This window comes from Nesoenas mayeri, assembly GCF_963082525.1.
Source record: "Nesoenas mayeri genome assembly, chromosome: 1".
NCBI lineage: Eukaryota > Metazoa > Chordata > Aves > Columbiformes > Columbidae > Nesoenas > Nesoenas mayeri.
Genome location: NC_137541.1, coordinates 201,290,068 through 201,317,204, shown reverse-complemented (window position 1 = coordinate 201,317,204; position 27,137 = coordinate 201,290,068). Strand labels below are relative to the sequence as shown.

General features: G+C 43.4%; 2 protein-coding genes across 7 annotated transcripts in view; one reads left to right on the top strand and one right to left on the bottom strand.

Moving 5' to 3' along the window:
* Nucleotides 1-279: 279 nt before the first annotated feature.
* Nucleotides 280-27,137, top strand: part of CEP57 (centrosomal protein 57) — a 29,051-nt gene continuing 2,193 nt past the window's right edge. For 2 of the 6 annotated variants that reach the window (XR_013922347.1, XR_013922348.1), the window contains exons 1-11: nucleotides 280-397; nucleotides 5,844-6,000; nucleotides 9,640-9,819; nucleotides 10,125-10,246; nucleotides 10,905-11,021; nucleotides 16,162-16,239; nucleotides 17,404-17,508; nucleotides 17,668-17,748; nucleotides 18,103-18,347; nucleotides 19,022-19,166; nucleotides 20,994-21,691. Coding sequence is in view for 3 of the 6 variants with exons in the window: in XM_080347695.1 (XP_080203821.1) it covers nucleotides 368-397; nucleotides 5,844-6,000; nucleotides 9,640-9,819; nucleotides 10,125-10,246; nucleotides 10,905-11,021; nucleotides 16,162-16,239; nucleotides 17,404-17,508; nucleotides 17,668-17,748; nucleotides 18,103-18,347; nucleotides 19,022-19,166; nucleotides 20,994-21,230 (1,497 nt within the window). In the remaining 3 variants the exon portion in view is untranslated. Of the gene's footprint in view, nucleotides 398-798; nucleotides 984-1,889; nucleotides 1,964-5,843; nucleotides 6,001-9,639; nucleotides 9,820-10,124; nucleotides 10,247-10,904; nucleotides 11,022-16,161; nucleotides 16,240-17,403; nucleotides 17,509-17,667; nucleotides 17,749-18,102; nucleotides 18,348-19,021; nucleotides 19,167-20,993; nucleotides 23,397-27,137 lie in introns of those variants that run through there. The other 4 variants (XR_013922349.1, XM_080347695.1, XM_080347697.1 and 1 more) reach the window with 4 other exon arrangements.
* The window catches only part of MTMR2 (myotubularin related protein 2), a gene marked incomplete at its 5' end in the record, with an annotated part of 64,755 nt that continues 61,908 nt past the window's right edge, over nucleotides 24,291-27,137 (bottom strand). The window contains 2 exons of the mRNA XM_080347684.1: nucleotides 24,291-24,744; nucleotides 25,642-25,818. Of these exons, the coding sequence (XP_080203810.1) occupies nucleotides 24,583-24,744; nucleotides 25,642-25,818 (339 nt within the window). The 3' untranslated portion in view covers nucleotides 24,291-24,582. The remainder of the gene's footprint in view (nucleotides 24,745-25,641; nucleotides 25,819-27,137) is intronic.

Sequence of the window (27,137 nt, the reverse complement as noted above, 5' to 3'; positions counted from 1 at the left end):
CTCCGCGCGTGCGCGGCAGGCGCTGTGCGCCGCACACGGATCCCGCGGCCGCTCGCTCCTCCCGCACGTCTCCGCCCCGCCCAAGCGATTGGCCGCGGGAGGCTGCGCCTCCTCTGTCGGCTTGTCCCCTTCGATTGGCTGAGAAGCGCCGTTTGTCTTGTTTTATTGGGTGTCTCACCTGTCACTCAAACCTGATGCTATGACGAGGGCTCCTGCTCCTTCGAGGTGGGGCTTACCTCTTGCTCTTTCCTTTCCATTGGTCAGCTGAGGTGTCAGTCAACCGGGACTCGCTCGGCTCGAACGGTGCTGCCGCCGCACGGCTGTCGCGCCTTAAAGGAACACGCACCAGCGCGGGGCCCCGGCGGACATGGCGGCGGCGCGCGGGCAGCAGCGCACGGTGAGAGCCGCGGCGAGGAAGGCGGGCCGGGCCTGCGCCCCGCCGCACCGGGGCTGGGCGAGGGGACGGGCGGGCAGCGCGGGAGAGGGGGCAGCGGCCGGGCGGTGCGGTGCGGGGCCTGCCCGTGCCGAGAGCCGCGGGGGCGCTGAGAGCCGTCCTTCAGCGCCGTCTGTATACATCTGTGTGAAAACCCTTCATATGCACACGTGTATCTTCTAAAAGAGACAGGAAAGGAGAGAGGTACTCTGCCATTTAAACCTCTTACTGTCCCCTTCCGCTGTCTGCAGAGCGTGTTTGTAACCGAATGCGAAGAAAACGTTAATTCGGTTTGTTTTCAGAAATACTTTGTGCTCGTGGCGTTGTAAAGGCGTGTTCTGGAGGCGTTCACCTGTGCAGGTACAGGTGGGTTGCGGCAGCGTGAGGAGCAGAGCGGGTAGCGGGTCTGGTTTCCGCTCTTCTGCAGAACGAAAGGGCTCCCTGAGCCTCGCAACGCAGAATTGCTTGACTGGTTGCTTATGGTGCTTCTGCAGAGCTAATCTAGCCAAGGCAGAAAATCATTCATTTCATCCAAGCAGATAAGCATAAGGTAATAAAACCAGAAAGCTCTGCTAGCAGGCTGCTTAACATTTCTCCCCTGAAGCACTGAAACCACTATTAAATTTCTGTACTAAGACACTTAAGATGCTTAGATTTAGAGAGATTTTTTTTTCTTATGATTAGCTGGTGATTGCTAGAGTGCACTGTAAAATCATCACCTGCACAGCACAGGGAGGGTTTAACAAACAAATAAAAGAAACCTACAGCAAGAGTGACCACATTTAGTCAAGATCTCTACTCGCAGGCAAAGGTCAAACACTGTTTCCTGCTATACCCTTCACACAATAACAATTGTTTTTTAGGATGCTGTTGCTCTCTTGTAAAGCACAATGACCTTGACCAAAGGCCTCATTTGTTTAACGTGTGGAATTCTTGTAGCAAAGGCTGTCTCCCTCAGTGAGCCATCTTGTGCAGCATTATTTCACTATTACTGTTTAAGGTATTGCTCACAGACAAGAGGAGTTGGTGGAGGGTGTAAACTAGCAGGGCACTGGAATTCTCTCCTCCACCTAAGAATTTCCTCCCATGCACCTAAGAAGTGATGAGGCTCGTGTCTCTGCTGGTGAGCGATGGACCGAAGAACCAGTGGCTTGTTGGGCACAGGCACCACAGCCTCTGCAGAGCTGGGCAGACAGAGGCTCCCGTCTGTGCTGTCTCATTGCCTGGAACAGAGATTTCCAGCTGGGTTTCTTATTTGACAGTTTGACATTTGCAGCTATCCAAAGACAGATGGGGTTTTTCTTGGTTGCTTTTTTTGTTCTTTGTAAGTGGCTGTGACTTATCTAATACTGATAAATGTGCAACAAATGTCTTGTGAGGATTTGTGGTTTGGGGTCGCAATAGCTGCTTGGTGAGCACCCAGCTCTGTGTCCTCTTGTGTGTCTCCTCCTCTGCAGCATGGTCCTGTATTTACACCTGCACCAGCAAGAGGGGTGACAGATTTGAGGACTCCTAGACCCTTCCTGACTGGTATTTCTTCTACTATGCATAGAAAAAGATGTCAAGAAACTAGTTTTAGTCTCAAGTAGATGCATGTAGGCTGTTTAATTAATTGAGTTAGTAGAACAAAACTTGCAGGAAGTAAGCTGCCCAATGAAGACTTTTTGTATGTGTTGAAAAAAGGGACAAAAGCAAACTTTACGCTTCCAGAACTTTGAAAATAGTTGCTTTTAATGCATCTGGCATGCTACAGCAGAAACTTTACCAAAAAATACGGTATTGTGCCAACATTTTTTTTTTTCCCCTGATTTGATGTAATAGTTTGGCTAAGTTAAGTTTTTAATGTCTACTTTTAACTAGAGGTATTATTTAAATTTGGAGCACTCCTGACTCAGGTCTATATCAGGCAGACACAGTGCTTGTGTTGGTCCCTGGGTGATAGGGGCTGTCCTTCCCCCCCTCCCCGTAATGTGGTACTTGAGGGCCGAGGGCAGGCTGATAATTGAGATTGTCCCTCCAAAATGGGTGTTTTGAAAGTTTCAGTAACTGGCTACTTGGATATTTCATGCTTAGTGAACTCAGTACCTGATTATTCTGTTCTTGTTTGTTTGTTTTTTTCCCAGTCTCTAGATAATTTTATCTTATTTAAGCTTTTTTTTTTTTTCCTCTTAATGGAGAATAAGGGCAACTGAGTGTCATTGAAAGCATTACCAAGCTTCAAATTTTTTCCTGTTCTTATTTTTTTCTGTTCTGAGCACCCATATAAGAACTTGCAACATATCCACTCTAATTTAGTCCCTTTTCCCAGTGCCAAAGTGCTGGTACCAAAGGTATTGACTTGATGCCTTCGTTGCTTTTTTTCTGCAGTTATTGCCTGAGAGCTTTTCTGTGCTTTTCTGCACTTTTCTGCCTCTTTAGTTCTACAGTTTGTTTATAAATCATCATTATTTTTACTACCCAGGGGTCTAGCCGAATTCTGTATGCTAATGAGAAAAACATAGAGCTTTTTTTCCTTTTCCTTACTGAAAACATTTGGTACACCACTGAGTTCAATAACCTTTGGGAGGGCTTTCCATGGTGTGCAACACAGAAGTAACAATGTTACGGTGGGTTGTTTCTACTGCCTACACAAGTTGCTTGGTTTGAAAAGTGAACCTCTGCTCCAAGTTGCTGATTCTTGTTTGAAAACTTTCCATATGAGGTTGTGTATTTTTTTTTCCCCTGCTGTGTTCAGTCTTCAGGAGCTTCAGGAGATCGCTGGGTGCTGCTGGTGTGTCAGGCTGTCGCTACTCTGTGGTTTTCATGTTCTCATTTGCATGCTTGAGTAGGCAGGTGATGAGCAATGGTAGCAGCAGTGAGTTTTGGAAGGTAACATCCTCAGAAGGCTGAATGTGCTCCGCTTGCTCCCATTGCACAATGCAGGTGTGCTCAGCTTCTTGTGGAACCGCTAAGCTGCTTTGTTTACAATAATGAGGCTTTAGTGTGGCTTAAGGAAGGAAAGGCTACAGGGAATATCCAGAAAGAGAGGAGATTTAGTTAGCAAATGTGGCCTAGCTGAGATTCAGAACGAATGTATAGATTTCCCTGATTTTTCATATGTATTTTTTTGTTTCAAGATTTTTCTGAGCATCACAGCGTGATGCTCCCTGTGAGACCTTCTGTGAGCAGAAACAGACTTCAATGACTTGTAATGACTTGAGAGAAAGTGAAGAGCAAAGAATTGGTGTGGTATTTGAGTTGGAGATTTGTGATGGGAAATTCCTTGAAGCTGCTTCATACGCTTTCTCAGTTTTTCACTCAGGTGCATTTGGAAGTCTGTGTTTGTGAAACAGAATTAAAATCAGTATTTTTCTTAAATGTATAAGGAAAATATACCTGGTAGCCAGTGATTATTTAGACTGAAGCAAAGAATGATTGCCTGTACAGAGGTAATATTTCAGCACAAATTTTTCAGTATTTATTTCAAACAGATATCTATACTAACTGTTACACTCTTCAAAACTGTGCCTGTACCCTACATCCAGGTGAAATTCAGAAGACATGTGATTAGGTGAAAGCCTGGGTTTGTTTTGCTGTATGTAACTTGGTGTTGAAGCATTGGAGCATGCTGTCATAGCTTTTTTGTTCGTTTCATCTGCAGTTGCTTAGATAAGTGTTACTTACACCTGATGTGGGGTTGGAGTAGCCTGACTTTGATTTCATACTCGTTCCCCTTTTCTTTTGGCTGATTCATTGGGTACCTTTGATTTGAATCCATATCAGATAAAAATAGCAGGTTGATATTTGAATCAATAGTTTCTGCTGTTTGGGCTGCTGAGGTTTGTGTTGCTCTGTTGCCTAAAGTACTTTTGTTTGTTCATTTCATTTTTACTCTGTTATTTGGTCTTCTCAATTATTCTGTGTTCAGCAATTCAGTATCCCATAGCGCTGATGGTATTTTTTTCAAGACTGAGGTTTAGGTCTTAATGTTAGCACCTAGCAGGCTTTCATCAGGTTTTAACGTTACATATTCTACTAAGCTATACCAGTATGGTTGCTGAGCATAAAATGGTATGTATACGCATACAGACAAAAATCTGTTCAAAATATTTTTATTAATATATTCTTAATTAGGGATTAGTGTTGTAATTGACTTTCTGTGGTGGCAAAAGTTCTTGTGCAACTGCAGCTTTTCCAAGAAAAGCACTTATGTTGTGTAGGAAAATGTTGTAAACACAAACTGCAAAGCATTCATAAAACTGTGCATAGAAACACTGATCGATACATTCAGGGTACTTCGAGTCCTAATTTTCTTGTCTGTAGTGAATCACTTTGTTTATAAGAGGAAATTAGCTGTATATAGACTTTAAATAACTTACACACTTTTTTTTCCCCTGTATTATTTTTATTCCTCATAATGCATTTTGGGCTGTTACCTAATTTGCTATGAGATACACAAGTACTTTAATCTAGGTCACGGTATGCTGCCAATAATTGGTATTTGCAAAGCTTAAAAAACCACTGCCATTGCTCAGTTGTCAAATTGGTGAAGTAAATACTCTGTGGGAAGCTGTAGGAGCATTGGATCTGCTGTCAGCTCTTGGGTTACTTTCAGATTCTGTTACTGAATTGTTTAGTCGTGGGTACAGTTGAGAGAAATGACTCTATCATGTTAAAAATAAGCATTCATTTTTTTCTTAATACATATACACAAATTGGAAAGTTTTTGAAACAAAACCGTAAATGCGATATATGGGTGCTCTAGCCCTTTTTGCTTAGGAGAATCCTGTTAAAAAGCACGTGGTTTCATGGTATCCAGGCTGCCCAGCTCAGCTAGATGATCCCCACTGGTCACTGCAGCACCCAGGACACAGCAAGCGTTTGGGAGGGTGACACAGGCTGTGGGGAGAGATGTGGTGTGGGTGACCCTGCTTCTGAGGGCTGTCTGGAGCTGTGGGTGATGGGAAGGGAAGGATGAGAAACATGAATTGAAGCCAGTGGAAAAGAGGGGTTGGGACTGTGCAGCTGGGAAGGGAGGAGAGAGTGTGTCCCCTGCCCCATCTACAGCCAGCGAGCTGATAATGTGGGATGAGTGGATGTGGAACTGTGGTCCTGGGTGCACTTTATCAGGCTGGGCCACCTTAATGTGGTGTCTTATGTGCAGTAAGTATAATCAGGAGTTAAGAATGCAGCTGTTTTCCAACTGACTGCTGTGTTACCTTCTCACAATAAGAGACACTATAAATACAAAACAAGAGTGGTAATTGGTAAACTAGTATGGAAAAAATATTTAAAAATAAATACAGCTTTTGAGGTATTAGAGTCTCCTATAACAGTACTTCTACACATCATATAATTGGATTCTACTTTCTTATATTGTAACAGAGAAACAAATGTGCTGAAAAACAGCTTTGTTTTGTTTCCTTTTCAGAATGATCTGCATAAAACTCTCAATTCTACATCAGCCACAGATGGACTCTCTGCAACTTCATTTATAGAATATCCGAAGTACAAGCCATTTATTAATTCAGACTTGATGCGCTCTCCAGGGAAACCAGTAATTCCGTATCCTGAAAGCAACAGCAGAGGTAATAGTCCAGCAAAGTTGTTTTCTTGCCTGATTCCAAATCTTTTGTTGAATACTGTATGTCCTCATCTACAAAGGTTGCAGTATTTTATCCTTTTATCACTTCCCAGTAACGTGCAGGTCACTTATTTTGTAGGTCCTTTTTACTTACCTTTCTGAAGAATACCTAATGAAAAAGGTCATGTTGCAGCTGGAGAAAGATGCTCCCCTTCAGAAGTAGAGAGCTGTAAAATTGGCTGAGTACTTTGTGAAATTGTCCTGACAGGTTTTCTTTGTCCCTTCTTCAGTCCTCTTCTCCCTCAACCTTTCCTCTCCTGACTTCAAGACTGAGTTTGAAATAAGGAGACTTTAGTCCCCAGAATGGTTTGGAGCAAAGAAAGAGGTTTGGCCATGTTGAAATGGGAAAGTTTGCAGTGGACAAAAGGTGTGGCAAGAATATTTATGGTATCAGTGGAGACTTACAGGGTGCGGAAAAGAGTTCAGTGCAGTGCTGAACTCAGAGCTTACAACATCACGGAGGGGGAGGGTTTACTCGCATTTGTTCTTCCTTGTTTCTAAGCCATTCCTTCTCCCATCTTTCCCACTCTGATTCTGCTGTTCATCTCCAGATAAACACATTTGTCTTGCCTGTCGTGACACAAACAATACCAGTCTTGGTTAGTTACTGTACTTGGAACTGTTGAGGCCCCACCTTCCGTACTGTGTTCAGTTTTGGGCCCCTCATCATGAGAAAGACATTGAAGTACTAGAGAGAGTTCAGAGAAGGGCAGTGAAGCTGGTGAGGGGCCTGGAGCACAAGTGTGATGAGGAGCAGTTAAGGGAACTGGGGCTGCTCAGCCTGGAGAAAAGGAGGCCGAGGGGAGACCTTATCACTGTCTACAACTACCTGGAAGGTGGTTGTAGCATGGAGGGTGTTGGTCTCTTCTCCCAAGTAGCAAGTGATAGGATAAGAGGAAATGGCCTCATGTTGCACCAGGGGAGGTTCAGATTGGATATTAGGAAAAAATTATTCACAGAAAGGGTTGTCAGGTATTGGAACAGGCTGCCCAGGGAAGTGGTGGAGTCACCATCCTTGGAGGTGTTTAAAAGGCGTTTAGATGGGGTTCTTGGGGACAGGTTTAGTGCTAGAGTTAGGTTAGGTTATGGTTGAACTCGATGATCCTGAGGGTCTCTTCCAACTGAAATGATTCTGTTATGTTATTGAATAGGCTGATCATGCAATGAGATGGACTCTGGAGCTGCCTTGGGCTACGTAGAGGAGGCAGCACGGGGAGCTGGGAGGCGAGAGCAGGGCTGATCCTCTGGTGTGAGCGCTTTGCTCAGGGTCACTGCAGAAATACTCCCTTTAAGACTAGGGTTGCTTGGACGATTAAGAGTGTGAAAAACTCTATTTTCTCCTTTTAGGGAGAAACATGAGAAAGATGTAGGATGAATCGTAATATTACTCAAACTAAATAAAATAATCAGTATCATAGGCTGAAGTCCCTGTTCCAATAACATAATTTATTTCTGAAGTATTAGAAACTTCTATGTTAGTGACATGGTAGATGAAATCTCAATTATTCAAGCGGAATTTAAAATGTAGGTATATGTTCTCATATGCTCAATGCCATCAGTTTTGAGAGTGCCATTGACAGAAAACTAAAGGAGCCTTGTGACAAACAAAAAAATTGGATGTGCAGAAAAGGACATCCTTATGAATTGCTGATGCAGGTGTATTTGTGTAGTTGTGTTGCTTGTTGTATTACTGACAAATTTTTGACTTCCGAGTTTTCACTTGGCAGCTTTTTTCAAGCAGAGTCTGCCAACTCTGAAATAGGTACAGGTGGAGGAGACAATCTGGTGACTTATATCCCTTTTTAAAAATGATGGAATGTCTTTATTTTAAAAAAAGTGTTTAAATATGAACACATACTGAAAATTAAATTCAACTCTCAGATGATCCAATTTCTTAATCTTCTTGCATAGGTTTTAAAAATGCAAAAGTGTTCTGGAGTGTATATTTCGGTAAGGTTAAGGATATGGGAATTAACTTCAGATGGGAAAGTAGATTTGATTGTTCCTGGGGGTCCTTACTGCTCCTTCTTTCCCCTAATTTTATATATACATATGTGTGTGTGTGTGTGTATATATATATATGTATATATATGTGTGTGTGTGTATATATATATATATATATAAAAATCCTGAAATGGAGTATAGAAAGTTCTGCTTACTTTGGTTTGAAATTCTTTGTGTTATGTATGGGTGTGTCTCAGCATACATAGTCGGGTTTAATATTCTAATAAGGCTGACTGACTGGTACTTGTCATTATGTTTGGTTTCACCTTTATCTGTTCATTGTTTGAATTGATTTGTTGCTCTGTTTTGTTAGTCATCATTATAAATATGCAGAGACTTCAATTTATCTCTCAGGATAACAGTACAAAGCTCTTTATAGTCTCAGATATGCCCAGTTCAGTTGCATCCTAATAACAGTAACTAAGTAAAGAGAGAGGATGCAGTTGGTGACTGATCCTGCAAACAGGGCCAAGATCTATAACTTCTTAACTGTGACTGCTGTCACCCTCTTCTCATTTACTTAACAGTTACCTTAAAGCAGGTAGTTTTATTGATGTGATACCCTAATGTGCTATTGTGCATTTCAAGATTTGATGAGTTTTTACTCTGGGAAACTCATTCTGAGAATTATGCTCAAACAAACACACAGTCCCAGCTTCTCTGTGCTCATGTGTTTGGTAACAAAAGTGGTGCGTTCCTTCTCTAGAGTGGGCTTAAGCACAAAGGAGTGGGGCCTTGCAGATTAGTCGGCTATATGAGCTGTCTGTACAGATGTTCCTGTGGTTTACTTTAGCAGGACTGTACGGAGGAAAGGGTGGTTTCCTTTGCAGAATTAAACAATACAGCTAAGAGATGTAATACATCAGATTACCAGCAGATGGTCTAATTGCAAGGTGATGCGAGTTCTATTACAACTGCTTTTCTTTTTGTGGTGAGGAATATAGAAAGGCTTTTTTGAGTAATTGTTAAAGCAGAGAATGGAACAGAAGGAGGGAAAGTTGTTCAGCACATAGGAGATGCATGTCTTGCGGGGGGAGGAGGGGAACACAAGTGCAAACCAGAAGAATCAAAAAAGAGCTGCCACTTGGAGAAATAAACACTTTATAGCCCTTCTGATAGGTAACCTTTATTCTGCTCTGTGACCATGCACATCGGAACGTTATGTTTGTGTGTTGTGCTAGCATGCACTTGTAGAGGAGTAATAATATAGAGAACTGCCACTGCTTTAACTGTCTAGATGTTACCTTTCATTTCCTTTTGATAAAGAGTCAGAAGATGCATCATTTGCATTTAATCTACAGAATACTTACGTGCCTTGTTCTGGGAAATGGATGCATCTTTCCCAGATGTGTCAGAGGAAATTGTGCACCAAGGGCATCTACTGATTTGAGAGTAGTGTTAGAATCAGTTATGGTTTAAAGGGAAGCAGGTCTTAATTCCTGGAAGGAGTTTTGGCTGCTGGTAAGGAACACTCTGACTTTCTCATATAACATACTTTTATAAGAAACATTTCAAATTCAATGTTATCTTGAAGTGGTGATTTAATGGTATCTAACAAAAGGTACTTGTTCAATTACAGCAATATTTTCTGCTCTGAAGAATCTCCAGGAAAAAATTCGTCGACTGGAGTTGGAACGGCTTCAGGCGGAGGAGAATGTAAAACACCTCAGCAGGGAAACAGCAGACTATAAAAAAGTATTAAGTGAACAAATGCGACACAAAGAGCACGACAAGACTGAAGTGTCAAAGAAAAATCAAGGTTGTTTGCAAACTTTTTATAAATACTACAGAACACTGATATGGATGAAACTTGATTTTTATTAATGCATACAACTGTTTTAATTTACTTTGTTCAGCATTTTCTACTTTGCAGTGACACACGAAGTTATGAAGACATAATTTTAAAAGCCTACTTAGTTTCAGGGATTTGCATGCATAAAGGCTTAATCTGCAAGTTTCTTTAGATGGTCCTATTCTTGTTTGTTTCGGGATGGTCCCGAAAACAGGAATAAACATTCCAGAGACAAAGCAGTGCGTGATTTCACTTTTCTGCCCTCTGTTCAGAGCTGGCTGCTCAGCTGGCAGCTGCTGAGTCTCGCTGCAGCCTTTTGGAGAAGCAGCTGGACTACATGAGAAAAATGATCCAGCACACAGAAAATGAGAAGTCACAGCTCTTGGAGAAACAGGTGTGTTCTCAAGGTTTATCGCAGGGTCGAATTATAAAAATCATGAACTGTGTCATGATTTTTCCCACTTACTGTAATTTTAATGTCTTTAAGTGTGGATTTGTATTTCAGCTGGCCTTTATATACTTTGGGGTGGATAATTCCCCTGCTTAAAATTGCCAATCTTAGCAAGGCCCTGGTATTTTCTGTTGTGCATCTGTCTATAAGACAATATCAGGCTCTGATGTTAATAAATTGTTTTTCTGCATGATTGACTTACTGTAGTAGCTTATCCTTGTGCTTGAGTGTTATACCCATGTGCCACTGGAAAAGAAAACAACCTCCCGTTTGAGTTTATGCTCTTCTTCTGAAGAAAAAAAAATAAGAAAGCTCTCTCTAATAGTGAAGTAATGAGGCTTTTTTACTGCATCCGGTTTGGAGGGAGGAAAGACTCTGCAGAATTCCCTCTTATCTGAATCTGGTAGTGTGTGAGGTTCCCAACAGCGATGGGTGGTGCACTTGCTCCCTAATTATAGCACCGTCGAAAATTGCACAGAAGCAGCAGTAGCTCCTTTGGAGTGTTTATGGGCCTCCTTTGTGCTGCAGACACAAGGCTTACTACAGATGGTCTTGGTTTATTGTGCTTATAATTGTTTTGCTTTTTACTTTTTCCTTCAAGGGTTCGTTGGAGAGAGATCGTCTTCTTGATCAATCACATGTTCAGTCCAAATTGGAAAAGCTGGATATGCTGGAAAAAGAGTACAGCAGACTTACTACAATGCAGTCCCTAGCAGAGGTCTGTCTTTTGTACCAGATACTGTATCAGATTTATCTTTTTTCTTGTAATCAGCACTTTATAGCTCTATGTCAATGACAGAGCTGAGCTAAATCTTATTCTGTAGAGAAAGACAGCAACTAAACACCTTTTTGAAGCTGAGGTCTTGTAAAAACTTGCAGTTATTGTTGAAAGTCTGCATGGCCAGGTAGGCTTTTGGTCGCTACACTTTGTGTAGCCTTAATTGTATCAGTTATGGTTCCTCTTTGTGGTTAGTTGGTGCATAGGCATAGAATAATAGAATGGTTTAGGTTGGAAAAGACTCTTAAGATCAGAGTCCAAATGTAAACCTGACACTGCCAAATCCACCATTAAACTGTGTCCCTAAGAACCTCGTCTAAATGCCTTTTAAACACCTCCAGGGATGGTGACTCCACCACTGCCCTGGGCAGCCTGTTCCAATGCCTGACAGCCCTTGACGGGAAGAATTTTTTCCTAACATCCAATCCTAACCTCCCCCGGTGCAACTTGAGGCCATTTCCTCTTGTCCTATCACTTCTTACTTGGGAGAAGAGACCAACCCCCTCCATGGTTCAACCTCCTTTCAGGTAGTTGTAGACAGTGGTAAGGTCTCACCTCAGCCTTCTTCAGGCATGTAGGATTGTGTGTGTTCCTAAGCTCCCAGCCTCTGAGTTTCCTTGCATGCTGCTGAATGCAGTTATATTCTGTTATGACCCAGATTTGACTTGTATGGGTTGGATATGTTTGTTTTTTCTTTTAGCCACATGCCCTCCTCCTTAAGAAACACAATTGTTACAAGTTACATTGTGTGCAGAATTTCGGAGCCCAGCATTGCTGGGCTTCTAGCACTGCCTGGCTGCCAATGGGTTTGAACCAGTCTGCATATTCAGGATTCCTCTTGATTCAGTAGCTTTTACAAGTCCAACATGACTGCCTTTGGTCGTTCTTTCTGTGTACTATCTGTGGTGTTGGCTTCTGAAGTCTGGTCCACATTCTACCTCTTTCTGCTGTTGTAGAGAGACTCGAAGCATGGAAGTACAGAACACTCACCAGGGAGAGGCTTCCACCTGCAAATTGCCTCTGTCTCAAAGGGGCGGACAGTACATTATTAGATGGTGGTATTGAGGGCACCTCTGGGCCCTATCAAAACTGTAGGGTGGGCACCCTGCACACCAGCCCTTGCCAGGTACTGAAGTAGGTGGTATTTTCCCAGGAGTACATAAGGAGGTGTTTGATGGTAAATCTTTAGCTAGCTGGTGTGCTGGCAGACCTTTAGACACTACAGCTGTTCTTGGGTGTCCCTGACCCAAGGCAGCTGGGACAAGCTGATTCAGATCTTGACACCTCATTTGGGAAGTGGCATTTGTGGAATAAAAGTGCCTGAGTTGTTTACCTGGGCTGAGCTTTCAAAGCGAGACAAGTGTCTCCCGGGCCTTGTTCACTGAAAGCAGCAGCAGGTTCCTCCATGGTTCCCCTCCAGGGTTGAAATAACTGGCTCAGTAACATGAGTTCCTTTCTCAAGGGCTTTTACCAAGTTTTTCACTGCTAACAGCTGGAGTTTGGTGGGGCTGGGTTGTTTGTCTTTTTGTGCCTGGCTATAATTTCAGCATAACATTTCTTTTTTGTTGTGGTTGGTTTTTTTTGGTTTTGTTCTATTTTTTTTTCCTGAATCCAACTAGATTTCTATTATTCGTCAATATCCTTAGGAATTAGTAGCTGTCACAGCTACATCTGTTTTAGGGGAATTGGGTGTTAAACTCACACAATTTTGAATCAATTCTAGGAACTGAGGGAAATCTGGATTTAACTCTTAACAAAAGGTCTTTTTCCTTGTGATCATTTTGCTGTCATGAGACATTTTTTGATCAACAGGGCCATCTGCCTCTGCTTGCGGGCTGTGTTTCTGCATGAGCATCCATGGGCAACTTGCCAACGTTAATATTGCCTGTGAAAAGGAAATGCCGATACTCTTATTCATATGAGGGACTCATAACTAGAGTACTTGCCTCAAAAGTGTTTTCTGGTGTATGTTTGTGACAACTGTGCTCCCGCAGTTCAGTCTCTGGACAGCTGACTGAGAGTCTGAACGAGTCTGTGTCTGAGGATGGAGTAAAGGGATGGGGTTATTCCCTAAAAGCACAGTTGGGTCAGTTGGGCCTAGAATTTGAATGTGTGTGTAGATGATATGTTTGGATAACTGTAGTTGGTAGTAATTGATCTTAATGTTAACAATAAGAATTACTAAAACCCCATCATTCCGTGAACAGCAGAAGTAACGAATCCTTGCATTCAGTTGTGGCTGTACCTGACCTACATCTCTAGTTTTTCCTCCATCCTCTAATTGCCAGGTGGTGAGAAGCAACACTTGCCCTGCTCCAGCTGGGGATATCCTGACTGCCCAGCTGCTCAGCAGGTGGTAATTTGCAAGGTAGTGAAGCACAGAGATAAGAGCTGTCTTCACACCGCAGACATTTCCTCTCTAGTGGAACTAATTTGGATGCTTAACTTGGCAGCCAGTTTTTACGAAATGTAGGTGCTCTGTATCTTTGAGGTGTCATACCTTTCTGTCTGCTTTGGTTAAAGTTGTTTGAGGGACAGGATGCCATCCAGAGGGACCTGGACAACCTCAAGAAATGTGGCCATATGAATCTCATGACATTCAACAAGGCCAAGTGCAAGGTCCTGCACCTGGGTCAGGGCAACCCCTGGTATCAATACAGTCTGGGGATGAAGGGATTGAGAGCAGCCCTGCTGAGAAGGACTTGGGGGTACTGGTGGATGAAAGATTGGACACGAGCCGGCAATGTGCACTTGCAGCCCAGAAGGCCAATTGTATCTTGGGCTGCATCAGAAGGAGCGTGGCCAGCAGGTGGAGGGAGGTGATTCTGCCCCTCTGCTCCGCTCTGGTGAGACCCCACCTGGAGTCCTGTGTCCAGCTCTGGAGCCCTCAGTGCAGGAAAGACATGGACCTGTTGGAGAGGGGCCAGAGGAGCCACAGAAATGATCAGAGGCTGGAACAGCTCTGCTGGGAGGACAGGCTGAGAGAGCTGGGCCTGTTCAGCCTGGGGAAGAGAAGGCTGCAGGGAGACCTCATTGCAGCCTTTTAGCACTTAAAAGGGGCCTGTAAGAAAGATGGGGACAGACTTTTAGCAGGGCCTGTTGTGATAGGACAAGACAATAATTTTAAACTAAAAGAGGAGAGATTCAGGTTAGACATCAGGAAGAAATGTTTTGTGATGAGGGAGGTGAAACCCTGGCCCAGGTTGCCCAGAGAGGTGGTGGATGCCCCATTCCTGGAGACATTCAAGGCCAGGCTGGATGGGGCTCTGAGCAACCTGATCTGGGTGAAGATGTCCCTTCTCATAGCAGGGGGTTGCACTAGATGAGCTTTGAATGTCCCTTCCAGCCCAAACTGTTCTATGATTCTGTGAGTGAGGTGATTGCACAAAACTTAATTTCCTTTAGAAAACAGGCAAAAATAGACAATAAAATATTTCTGTTTTTTTCAATTACTTTTTTTTTTCCAGTGGCTACTGGCGACTTAGCAGAGTGTTTTAAGTAGCTCCGTGCTGACCTGCAGTGCGCTTTCTGTGATGTGTTGTACTTGGTGATGGGCAGCGTGGCTGCAGAGTGTTTGCCTTTGCTGTTAGGTGGCCCTCTGGGCTTTTGCTCCCAGAGATGGACCAGTAATCTCAGTAATACTTTATTCTATAAGCAAGGAAACAGTTTATTTTGGGAATGTAACTTGTGCAGATAATTTCTAGCAGGGTCTGTCACTGATGATGCAGTAAGAGAGTGTTGCTGTGCAGGTTGAGCTGCGCACTGCAGCTGAACAGCTGGCTGAGGGAATACTCATTCAGTTCAGTGTGAAAGCGTTGGCCCAGCTTCATGTTGTCTTCAGTTCAATCAGAAGATTTGCTGCAGTGTTTTCATATTAAAATTTTTGTCATACTTCAAAAGGTCAAACAGAGATCTTTGTGAGACTTACCACATGGAAATCAAGAGTTGTGTCACATGCTGTAAAGTGCAGATGATGATTTTAAGTTACCTGGAATGTGTTTGATTTGAATGAATAAGGTGAAAATCAAAAGGGTTCCTTTATTCAATAGCAAAAGTTGGCTCCTATTATATAGTGCCTTTGTACTCAATGTTTATCCAGGGTTTTGCCTTTTAACACCTTTGTAGAACAGCTGATTACATTAAGCAGTTAATGCTGAAGTGAAGCAGAATGGAAATGTTTAGTACTTCAGAGTAGTGGGTTCATAAACAAACAGAAGTGCACAAATATAGTTGTTACTTTGAGTTTTGTGCTTTTCTGCCTTAAGTTTGATTAGTGGGTTTGTGAATTCTCAGTCTATGGAGGAAGAGGAGGGAAGTTGGTTTGTGTCCTGGAGCTCTGAGTTGTTTTTTTCACTCTCCTCTCTAAAATCAGAAAGTTATTTGAAAACTTTCACATTGGGAGTTTAAGTAAGTGTTATCCTGCTTAAACAAGGTTTTCATCTTGTTGGAGAGTTTACAAAGAACTATGTGCCTTTCCCTTGACTCTTCCCTTTAAAAGGACTTTTGAAAGAGTTCTTACGTGGTTTTAACCATAAAAATATGGAATTGCTTAAAGATATTTCAGAGGCATCCTATAAACTTTTCTCCCTCTTCTTTATTAAGAAGATGGCTAGATGTTCAAAAATTCCTCATTTCCAAGCATTTAAGTTACAGATACTAGCAAAAATACATTTAGTGCTCTAAATAAATCTTCTCTCAGCTTACAATGATATATGATATACCTTTGTTGGCCCTTTTGTAGCACAAAATCTTTCAGGACAGTGTACACAAAACTACGTTCTGGGTTTATTTTTAAACCGAATACAGGCTTATGGATCACTCTGCCTGTAGGCTGCAACTTAGATACCAATTGCAGAAGTAAAAATAAAACGTCAGTTAAGTTTTAAATATAAGCACTTGACTGCTGTATTTATGGCTACACAGACAAACCATCAGCAATCATTCTAATGCTGAAGTCTTGTCTTAGCTTGAGGTCGTAAGTTGAACTGATAGACTTATGCTCAAGGTCTTAGTATTGCTTCATGGAAAAAAAATAATAGTTTCACTAATAATGCTATGATTTTTTTTCAACTTTGACTAGAAAAAGATGAAAGAGCTGGAACAGAAGCTTCAGGAGGAAGAACACGCGAGGAAGCTTGTTCAGGAAAAAGCAGCTGAGGTAACTAACAGGAAATTTCTTTTGTACTGGTGTGTGCTGTAATTAACTCTTCATTTCCATCAGCTTTTCAGCCTAACTTGCTGAAAGTGCATCCCATATACAGAATAATGAAGACCTTGTTCTAGTGGTGTGCTCCTTTGCTTCTTGGGTTGTTTTTTTTTTCCTCTCCTGTCTGAGTTGCCAAATTTTCTGAAGTTCTCAGAGCTTTTGGGAAACCTTTTCCTGCCAGCACCTATGCACTAAAGCTTGATTTCTTCAATAAAAGAAGCTAGTTGGGAAAGAGTAGAAATTCAAACTAATTCATAGTTGAGGATGTATGAGGATCTTTGCTTTAAATAGGTAAAGGTCAGCAAGGGTGCTCCCTAATTGCAACTAGAAATATTGTAGATGGAGGTAAACAAAGAGGTGATATACTACGGGTCATAAGCCCATGAGAACACCGGTCTCCTCCTAACCGTGGAGTGTTGCGTGCATGACACATTCACTGTATGCTGAAGAAGTTATTTAGTAACGTATTAGGCTCCTAGTATTAATCTTTACCTGAGTTTGGAGGGGCAGAGTGTCTCAAATTAATCACGAATAATTGTTCTGTGAGTGCTTCTAGTTGAAGTTGGTTAAGAGGTGATTTCTAAAGCCAAGCCTTAGCTTCCTCTTAGAAGGAACAGTGAAGCGGATTGAGCTCACTGTTGATAGTGAGAATCCTAACCTTAACTCTTCCAAGAAGTGGGGTTTTGTTTGTTGTTGTGTTGGGGGGTTTTGTTGTTTTGGTTTGGTTTTTACTGTCAAATTTAATCAATCAGAAGGAATAGTTGTCCGTTAACTCTGTGCTACAAGATCAATTAAGGGTTGGGTGGCTTGACTTCCCTAATATTTTGTCAAGCATAAAGCCCAGCTGATGTTTTGGCACTTCTCTGTGCTGCAGTAATGCAGTAAGACTAATTCTCTAGCTTAATAGGATTAGTGATGAGTAGTGCTATCACAGGAATATTCTTATTTAACGTTTAAATTGACCTTGAACTGCAGAAACATCCTAAAAACTTGCAGCCCTCGCTTACAGAGAGCCTGTATTTTAAAAACTGTTGTTTTGCAATTGTCAGCTTACTCTGTCTCTGATTAGTCCTGTAAATATAATTCCAATAATTCCCTTTGTTCCCTCAACTAAAGCTTCAGACAGGCCTGGAAACCAACAGACTACTGATTCAAGCAGCGTCACCACTGCTCTCTCCAAAGGCAAGAAAACCCAGGAAGAAAACTAAACAGCCAGAGAAGGTAACGTGGGGGGAAGAGAAGGACAATTACCGAGCAGTTAAATAAGGGTGTGTGCATGCAGTCGTGGAGATACAGTGCCTGTTTTATTACAAAGCAATGGGAAAATGGGTTTGCTGTAGTGTCATCTTTGAAAAACATTTCTCTCTGCTTTCCTTCCAGAAACGCAGCCTCACAAGCCATCCCGCTGCGCAGCCCCATTACAGACTGTGTCTGGGCGACGTTCCCTTTGTAGCGGGGAAGGTGAGCTGCTGTCTCCAAAGACTCATTATTGCTCAGTAGCTGCAGCTCCTGAAGTGGCTTTGTCTTTGTGCGCTCCTGACGCCCAGCGGTCGGAGCTTTTCTTTGTCTTTGACTCTTCCCGTTTGTCTTCAAAAGGCTTGTTGGATATTGATAACTTGCTGAAGTGGCGCTTCCATAAATGGTCTTCTTTGTGCCGCTAGTGCGCTGTTCTTCTTAGTGTATATTCAGGCTAACAGAATATACATTCTTGGCCTCAAATCAAAAATGTTATTTCTTTTTAAATGTTCCCCATTGTTATCAAGTAGGTCACTGACAATGCCACTCAAAAGAAGTCTCTTTCCGTTTTCTTTCCAGTCTACCAGTCCCAGTCATTCAGTAGGCGCCAACGTGCAGCACGTCCTACACCTGATGAAGCAGCACACGAAAGCTTTGTGTAACAGCCGTGTGGTCAATGATACTCCACTAGCAAAATCCGTCAGTACTGGTCATCCTGCCAGCAAAAGCAGAAGGTCCTCTCTGCCAAAGGAATACTCCTCATCCCAGGAAGAGCTCTCAGAAGTGCTGCTGACTTTACAAGATGAATTTGGGAAGATGAGTTTGTGAGTTGGGCATATTCTCTATTGCAGATTATGAATGTAGATGTTATATATTTTTAGCCTTTGCTTTAAAGTTGGAAGGTTTTTCCTGAGAAAAGACTTAGTTTTGGGAAGTCTCTGGCATATAATCTCTCTGTGAAGGTTGTCATTTATTTTTGCAGTTAAAAATAAATTGTGATAAACAGTCTAAACTGCATACCAGTTTTTATATGCAGCAGTATCAAATTTGTGAGGTTGGGGAGAAGTGTAGTGGCAGCCCCTGGTGCAATGGACAAATATTCTGTTGAAGGATGGCTCTCCAAGTCATTTTGCTTGTCCTGCTTAATAGAACATGAATTGTTATCCCACTGCACAACTGCAGTAGATAGAGATACACAAAACAGTAACGGGATGAGTGCTGGGATTGTGCCCTCAGGGGGGTTATTTGATCATTTTGAATATGTGAAGCTCCTTACGTTATCAAGACTTAACGCTGCAGCAGTCTGCCACCACGATGTGCTGCTTTAATAATGCTGCTAACCAGCAAAACAGTTCTTGCTGGTTCATTATGGCGTGTTGAACATGTCTGGCTGCTGATGCTATGGTTTCCCAGAAGTGTTGTTTCTAAACTGGGTGTACAAGCACTAGAAGCCAAGAGAGCCTGATGTGTGCTTTGTTCTGTCTGAATTCCGTGCCAGTGATCACCAGCAGCTCTCAAAGCTTGTCCAGGAAGCCCCGACTGTTGCAGTGAGGGAAGATCTGGAGAGGGAGCTTGAGGCACTGGTGGAAAAGATGGAAGCCAAGGCAGACCAGATCAGCAAAGTCCAGAGGCATCGCTCGCAGGTGAGGTACTTTTGATTATGTTCATGCTTCTGTAGAATTGCTGTCTTAAATGGGGGTTGTTTGTTTGTTTGTTTTTGCACTGTATCCTTATCTAGCAGCAATGGAATAAAGCAGAAATGACTCCTGCAGAGCAGCAGTGCCTAGCTTTAGCTTGCATGTCCCCAGGTTAGTCTGTGTGCCTCCATCTTTCTCTGCCAGTATTTCTGCAGGAATATCCTTTCTGTCTTACCATGTCGCCCTTGTGCCCACTGTTCATTCTGTCCTGGGCAGAGCTTTCACGTCTGTGTTTGCTTTGCCTCTTGAACTCATCCCCAAAACAGGGAAAGGATCATCCACTGTACAATAGCAAATCCCACGGCTGTTAATTCTGTAGACACAGCATGAGCTGCTTGGGCAATGTGCAGGATGAGAAAGAGCCTGTGGGGCTGAAAGGCAGAGCTGCCTCGGCCCCCAGGACTCTGCCCGGGAGAGGTTCCTGGTGGGATATCCGATGTGCCCAGAGGTACCTGTGTCCTGATCAGTCGCGCTCCCTCCTGGCCTGTGTCAGACAGCTGTGCTGAACCAAAGCATCTGCTTTGCGGGAGGTCCCTGGTGACAACCGGCTGCCCATGTCAAGTGGGAAAGCCCTTGTGCAACGCTGTTCCTCACACTGATCTTACAGTAACCTGACCTGTGTTCAGAGAGACCTCGATTCTCAGGGCTTCCATGGTTGAGCTGAATCTTGTAGCAGTTCTCCTTTGCTTCGAGTAGATGGCCTGTTTGTTTTGATTTGCATTTTACGCAACCTGGTATGTTTCAGTTTAAAACAACTTTCAAAATGTTTTGCATTAGTGTAGCCTGTTCATTCAAAGCTATAAAACCTATTTATTCGTTATTTTCGCTAATCATCATTCATTTTAACTAAAATTCTTCCAAAGAGCTTAACCCCATGTGTTTAATTTGGTTCGGTTCATATGAACTGAGATTCACCCTCATCTGACGTGACTTACGCACAAAATACGTACTGAGAGCACTGCTGCTGACATCCAGAATGGGCACGTTACGTGTTCTCAGATAGAAGCATTACTCACCTTTGATCTCTTACGAACTTCAGAGGAACTGTTGCAGAGAAACAGATGTGTAGGAGCTCCCCACAGTAAGGGTTCTGCAGATCCTGCAGCCTCTGGCTGTCGGCAGCAGTTCTAGGGAAACCGCTGCATGCTGTAACAGGGAGGAGGGAGCGCCAGCCCTGGAGAGAGGGGAACCGTAAAAGCCCCTGTTTTGCAGTTTCAGAGCACGAATGTGTCTGCACCCAAAGACTCTGTCCCACTCTCCACTCCAGCTCAGTCTCTGTTGCTGAGTTCCGAGTCGTACAGCTGTGATTTGTAGTGCTGTGTGTGGGTACCAGCTCTGCACCTCCTCGGAGTTTCGCTGTTCTTTGTAAAGCTACATCTCCGACAGTGACTACCTATTAAAATCACTAGTATGTGTGTAGAAAAATTTGTTTTCCTTTTATTTTAATCAGTGGATTGTAACAGTGACAAAACAACTTCATGTCATATTTAACTTTTTCTATTATGTTTGTGATGGAGACATTCCCCATAATCAACTTGTCAGTTTTTAAAGAAATAACCTAGTTCAGCCTATAAGCTGAACGCAGTTCTGAAAATGCAAATACAAATGCTCTGTAAGAAGAACAAAGTATTTATTTTTCAGGGTGACTTGGGGGCATCCATTTGCTTAGCTGGGTGAGGCGAGTGGGGGGTAATTCAGCTGTCTGGAAGCATTGTCCAACATAAGCAGTGACCTTGTTTCAGTTGAATGTTTTTCTTTGGCTTTCTCTTTCAGCTAGAGAGACTAAAGAGAGAATGCAAGTCCAAAAAGACTTCTGCTAAACAAATAAAAGACAGCAGGTTCCCTGTTAATGAAGTTAGAGTAACAACTACAGTAACCACAAAGGGAAAGAACGCTGGTCCCATCAAAGTGAGACCTGGAGAGAAGAGTCGGAAGAACCTTCAGTTGTTGCGAGACATGCAGACCATACAGACTTCACTGCAGAAAGACGATATCAGCTGGGACTACTGACTGTGCTGCAGGAGATGTGCTTGACACTGTCCCACTCAGACTTCTCACATCTGGATATAAAGCAGCTGCTGGTCTTGCTGTGTGAGACTACTGTATGCCAAGTGCACTTTTTGAAATATGGGCCCTGAATTCTCCATCCTTGCGTTTGATTGTATGTATATTATGGTCTGGCTTAAAACACATTCCATTTCTAAGGTATCCAGACACCGAATCTAACCGTAGGTCTCCACCAGTTCATGTTATGGCTCCAGCAGTCCCTCTCTTTTCTTTCAGCAGCCCAAGCACCGTGTTTCTGTGGGTTGCTGTGTGGATGTGCCAGCGCCATTCCGCGCTATTCAGCTGTGTGGAGGCTTCTCAAGATGCGCCTCGTTGAAAATGATGCTGTGACCCTGAGTCTGAAGGGCTTTTGTCAGCTCTGCTCTGTGTGCAGCTGCAATCACTCAGTGTTGAAGGGAGAAGAGGTAAACCCTCCTATGGAGCTCAAAAAGCTTTTCCTATCTGCTACATTGCATTAGTCAGCATTACTGGCAACAGTTGAGTACTCAAAAAAGGAGCAAAATAACTTTTCCAAGTTACTTTGCTTAGTTATTGATTGAATTATTTACAAGTCGGAAGAGTGACATTTTTCTACAGGAATCCTACTTTATGAAAAAGCTATAGGATAAGGGACAGTTTGGGTGGTGAAGGAGTGAGAGAAACCAGAGGTGTTTTAAACTGCAAGTGCCTCAATCATGCCTTTCAGTCCTGGCATCTTGCTTTTAACTTGAAATACGTGCTTTGATGAGCTATCTACTTTGGTAGTGGTGCGGTTCATTTTGCACTCTTGACTTGCACAGCTGAGTAAATGTTATTTATTATGTTAATAATGTAAAGAATTTCCTATCAACAGAATGTATAGAAGGACCCACATTATCTGTTTATAGTTGAAAAATAATAAAGCCAGCTTGCCTGTTGAATGAATTGTAGGGAAGCTGCACTTGCTCTAAATGAAGGTGGTGTTTGCAGCAGCGCTGTGCCCCATGCAGGGCGCTTTTTGTGGTGACACCTCCCTGGTCTGGGTGATGATGAGGGGCCAGCAGGTGAGGTGGGGGGCAGAGCTGCCCCCAACTGCAGGGTCAGCACAGCCAGAAGGGATGTGAGGTTTCAGCCTAGAAATCTGGGCTTAACATGAGTTACATTCAAAAATGTGAATCCTCCTTTTACACAGACGTTACTGTGCTAATGCACTGTAAAGTTCAGAAATTGATTGTTTTTTTAATTGTATTTTTGTAATATTGAGCAGCCAAGCACTATATCTGTATTGCTACTGGTCTGTATAGGATAACAGAAACTTGTGCAAAGATTTAGTTTTCCTGTCATTCTAAATTTTGGAGTTTGAACATTAGCACCTTATAAGACCATCTGCAGAAGAATGAGATTTGGATTTGACATACTAAATCTTCAGTACTGTTTTTATATCCTGCACATCCTTTGGAGAACCATATAATAGAAAAGAAGAGCACAGAACTTCAACCATTTGTCAATTTTTATTAGTGTTAAGGAAACCAAACAGCCTTCATCAAGAAACAAAATATACACACATACTCAATTTGCTAATAGAGAAAAATGCTATGAACCATCTTATATAGTGATTGTACGTAAGAGCAGCTCTGCCCTTCAACCTTAAAGCAAATCCAAGTCCTTCAGCAGGTGTTTTGTGTGGATTCTTTGCTCTATTGGACCATAACATCTCAGGCCACCCTATAACAAGTAGTGATGCTGTGGAGCCTGTTGCTTATCCTGTTGGAAGGTGGCTGTGGGTTTCTTGGTACAGACAGCAATGCTGTTTGCAGCAGAGCAGGTGGAAATGGAGACTGCAGGGGAAATGACTGTTCCTGCCTCGGAAGGAATGTGGCTTTAGAAAGGCAGCTGCTTATGCTGAATCCACTCAGAAAATACTTCTCTGTGGTGGAAGAGCGGCTGAGTGAAGCAGCAGGCTGGGGGGTGCATGAACAGGCGACCAGAGGATGGGATCCTACCACAAAAGAGCAACGTGGGCCCCCAGAGCAGGCAGGGCCCTCAGCCTGAGCACAGAGATGAGCAGCAGCCCCAACCAAAGAGCCCTGCACGTACGTCACTTCCTTCACTGTAAGCCTGACTTCTACAATTTGTACTTGCCTGTTTGGAAGTCATGGTTTCTCTGGTTCTGTAGTAAAATTTTGTATTAAAATTCAATTTGGACCCAAGTTCATTAAGATGACACTAATTCTTGAAGTGTGCTATGAGGAATAAGACCTAGATGTGGGGCTCAGAACCTGGTGAAGCTGTTTAGTCTACCAGAAGTAGTTGCAACGCGGCAGAAAGGCTTCTTTGGCTGATATACAGTTGCTTCCATTAGTTAACAGAAAACGGCAATACCTTAAATATGCCACTATGATCCTGCACAGACGCTTCAAACTCACTAATTATTCTTACCCAAGCAAGACGAAATGACTGATCCCAGCAGTTCACACGTGCCCCTTGGTGTTCCGCTCCCTTTCCCCTGATGAGTAGAGGCACTGGTGGACAGAAGAGCTGCAGAATGCCTGGGGGGGCCATGCTCTGCTTCCCTCCCCAGAAATAAAGGTGCTTGAAGTTGCATCCTGGCACACCCCATGTAAACCATAAGCGAGACTCTAAAGCCACAGAGATGGGAGTAAACTTTGTCCTACAAAGTCAAGTCCTGTAGGTTTGTTCCTCTACCACCGTGTGTGATGGGTAGAGGGTGCCCTTTCTGTAGATAAGGCATTGTTTACATGGCTTCCTATGATCTAGATCAAAGTGGAAACAGGAAAAAAGAGAGCAACAGTGATATGTTCCAGACTCTATCGCTGTTTGTCTCTGAGGATGTTGGCAAATGCTCTCATGAACACTGCTATGTAGACATAAATAGCGGAGGGTTCCATGACTTTACAGCTGTATTCTGGGCTCTGCCATAAAGTCACTATTTCCTTTTAGGAAAGGGGACATTTTTCAGATATCAGAGTAGATGTTTTTTCTCCCCAGTACTTCTTCATTCTAGCGCATGGTCTTTAAAGCCAAGTGATTTCCAGCACATAAGTGAACAAAGAGTGAGCTCTAGGTTTCTTTTAGGTGGCAAGTGCAATTAGCTTGTGTGATAACCTAGCCACTGAGAAGGTTAATTGCATAGGGGGCCTTGTTTGTTTGTTTGTTTTTGCTTAAGCTTCCTCTAGTGCTACAGTACTAATAAATTACCCTGGAGAGAAATAAATAAATAGGTTGGCATCTCCCAGACACCGCACTGGAAATCCAGAGGGTTTCAGAAAAGCTACCCTGATGGTCCTGGGAAGGTACTCAGCAAAAAAAGTCCGTATTATACAACTGTCTGTACAGGAGCGACGCACTGTGCGGGAGAGCCAGCTCTCTCCGAGGACGAGCTGGAGCGGTTGGTGATTTCTCTCTGCAGCTCCTCCACTTTCTTCTGCAGCTCAGCCCGCTTGGCAAGCAGCTCCTTGTAGCGGTTGTGCACAGGTTCCTGCAAGAGAAGGGGAAGCTGAGCACTGGGAGGGGAAACCGAACCACAAAGCGTTGCCTTGGCCTAGGGATGCTCAGTTTTATCCAACATGCACAGTGCAATGGTGGCTAAACAAAACTTTGTGCGTATTTTGAAAGATGATCATTACAGAACTCTAATCTCTGACATTTCTGGTCGACACTGGCATTTCAGCCTGGCCATAATTTCAGGGCTTTGGGGGGAAAAAAAATACAACACAGATTTATCTAAATATTTTCACCTACTTCTGACTGTTAAACAGTTAGTACTGGAAAGCATTTGTTTGGTTCCTGTATCTAACGTTCTGGATTTACACAGCTCCGTTAACTGCAGTTGGACACGGAAGCAATCCAGGAATTTTTGTCCCTTTCTATTGAAAAGTGATTTCAGCATTTAGAGCCATGTTCAAAGCGCTTGCGCCGGGCAAGTCAGCGTGTCCCTGCTGCCAGCGGGCACGAGCGGAACAAGGGCTGCGGTCAGAGCCCTGCGGTCAGAGCCCTGCGCCTCAGGCAGCCACAGCCACTGCTGGGCATCTAAATACAAAACTCGCATGTAAAATCCCACATCTGAAGAAGTCTTAGGTTTTTAGGCTCTTTTATAAAGAAGAGAGTATTCAGATTATTTTTTTCCCATATTCTAAGTGAAAAATTGTCCTAACTGCTGAATATCTTCAGCTCCTGCACATGTCACAAGGTGGCGACCTCCGGCTGAGCACCCACACCAGCCAGCTGTCGATGCTGCTCTTCCATTGCTTCTATTTGAGTTCAGGCTTTCGGTTTTAGATTTAAGCAGCTCAGTTTAAGTTTGCACATGACTTCTTGTGTTTCAAAGGGCTTGAGCTCCGAAATGACAGTGCTAGCAGAGAGGCAAGAGACGTACCTGCGGTTTCATCCGGGGGTTCCAGCGGATGTAGTAGCCAACCCACAGCTCGAGGTGCCGCATGCTGGCCACGGGGTACAGGACGTGGTTGGAGTAGCTCACGTACAAGGGGTTGGTGAAGTCTTCCAGTTGGCTGTTGATGTAAGACCAAAGCGACACGGTCTTTTTTGGAAGGCTCTGTAAGGGAACGGGGTGGAGGAGGCTTTATTTCCCATGTGAATCCCAGCAGTTATCTACAAAGTCTAACAATATCTACATACGCTTGTTATTAATGCAGACCTGGCTGGCTTTTTGTAGCTTAAAAAAAACCCCAACCACGTTCTTTTGGTGTAAGGGAAGCAGCTGGGCGCTGGCAGGGACGCAGGCAGCCTGGCACAGACACAGCCCCTCCTGCCCACCCAGCTGCCAACGCAGACTGGGAATCGCCATCGGCACAATGAGGGGACAGCGGCCTGTGAGCTCTGTGCTTCAGTTGAACTTGGCCTCTTTGAAGTGCTCCTGGAGGACTTGCTGGAGTATTTAATTGCAAAAAATCATTTGACTTAGGCCCTGATCTAGTGGAATAATTAGGCCTGTGAATAGTCCCAGTGAAACCAGCGTTGAAGTGCTTTCTAGATTAAGTGCTTCACTAGGACTTTAAAAAAACCCTCCAAACCCACGTGCAAACAGCAGGCAGGTTTTCTTCTCTGGAAATAACGATTATTCAATCACTGTGGACTCCAGGAGAACAGGGACCCTGATTTCACTACAGTACAATGCTATCAGTTCTGTATTAAAATTTTTTATTATTATTATTTTTAACTGATGTGCTGTCAAATGTGATAACATCAAGTCCACACAGCACTGTCCTCAATGTACCTCTGTGATGTTAAGCTGCAACCTTTTGGTGCCAAAACGCTTCATCTTCAGGAAGGTGAGACAGAGGGAGTGTCACCACTTTTCCTTCTGATTCCAGACCAGGTCTGGACAGGGCAGTGTTTGAATGATCTGAATGTACACATCTATATGTTCCTCCCTCAGCAAACAAACCCCGACCTGACTGTGGGGTAGACCTGGCTGCCGGCAGGACCCAGAGGCACGTCGTTCCCCCACACCAGTAGCTCTGTCCCCTCCCGGGAAAATGCAAGCACAGCAAGAACACACACTGACACCAGTTGCTGTCACCTACGTGTGCAGAATGACAGTACACGCTTGGCAGTTAAAATCAACCTAAAAGCACCACTGTGAGGAAAAGGGAGGGCAAAAAGGTAGCAGTTTTCACAGAAAAGGTTGCATTAAACTGGAGTTCAAAGAAAAAGTGCACTTCAACTACTCGGGAGACACCATGAGCTATTGAGCCACCAGTGAGTAGCTAAAAGCCACGCTGACAGCAGTGGGTCTGTCCATTTCATTGCTCTGAAATGTGAAGTCTCCAACAGGCAGCAGTTTAAGCTGTTAAGAAAAGGGGCTTGGCATTACCCAGACCCGCATCTACTGCTGAGCGCTGACAAGACACC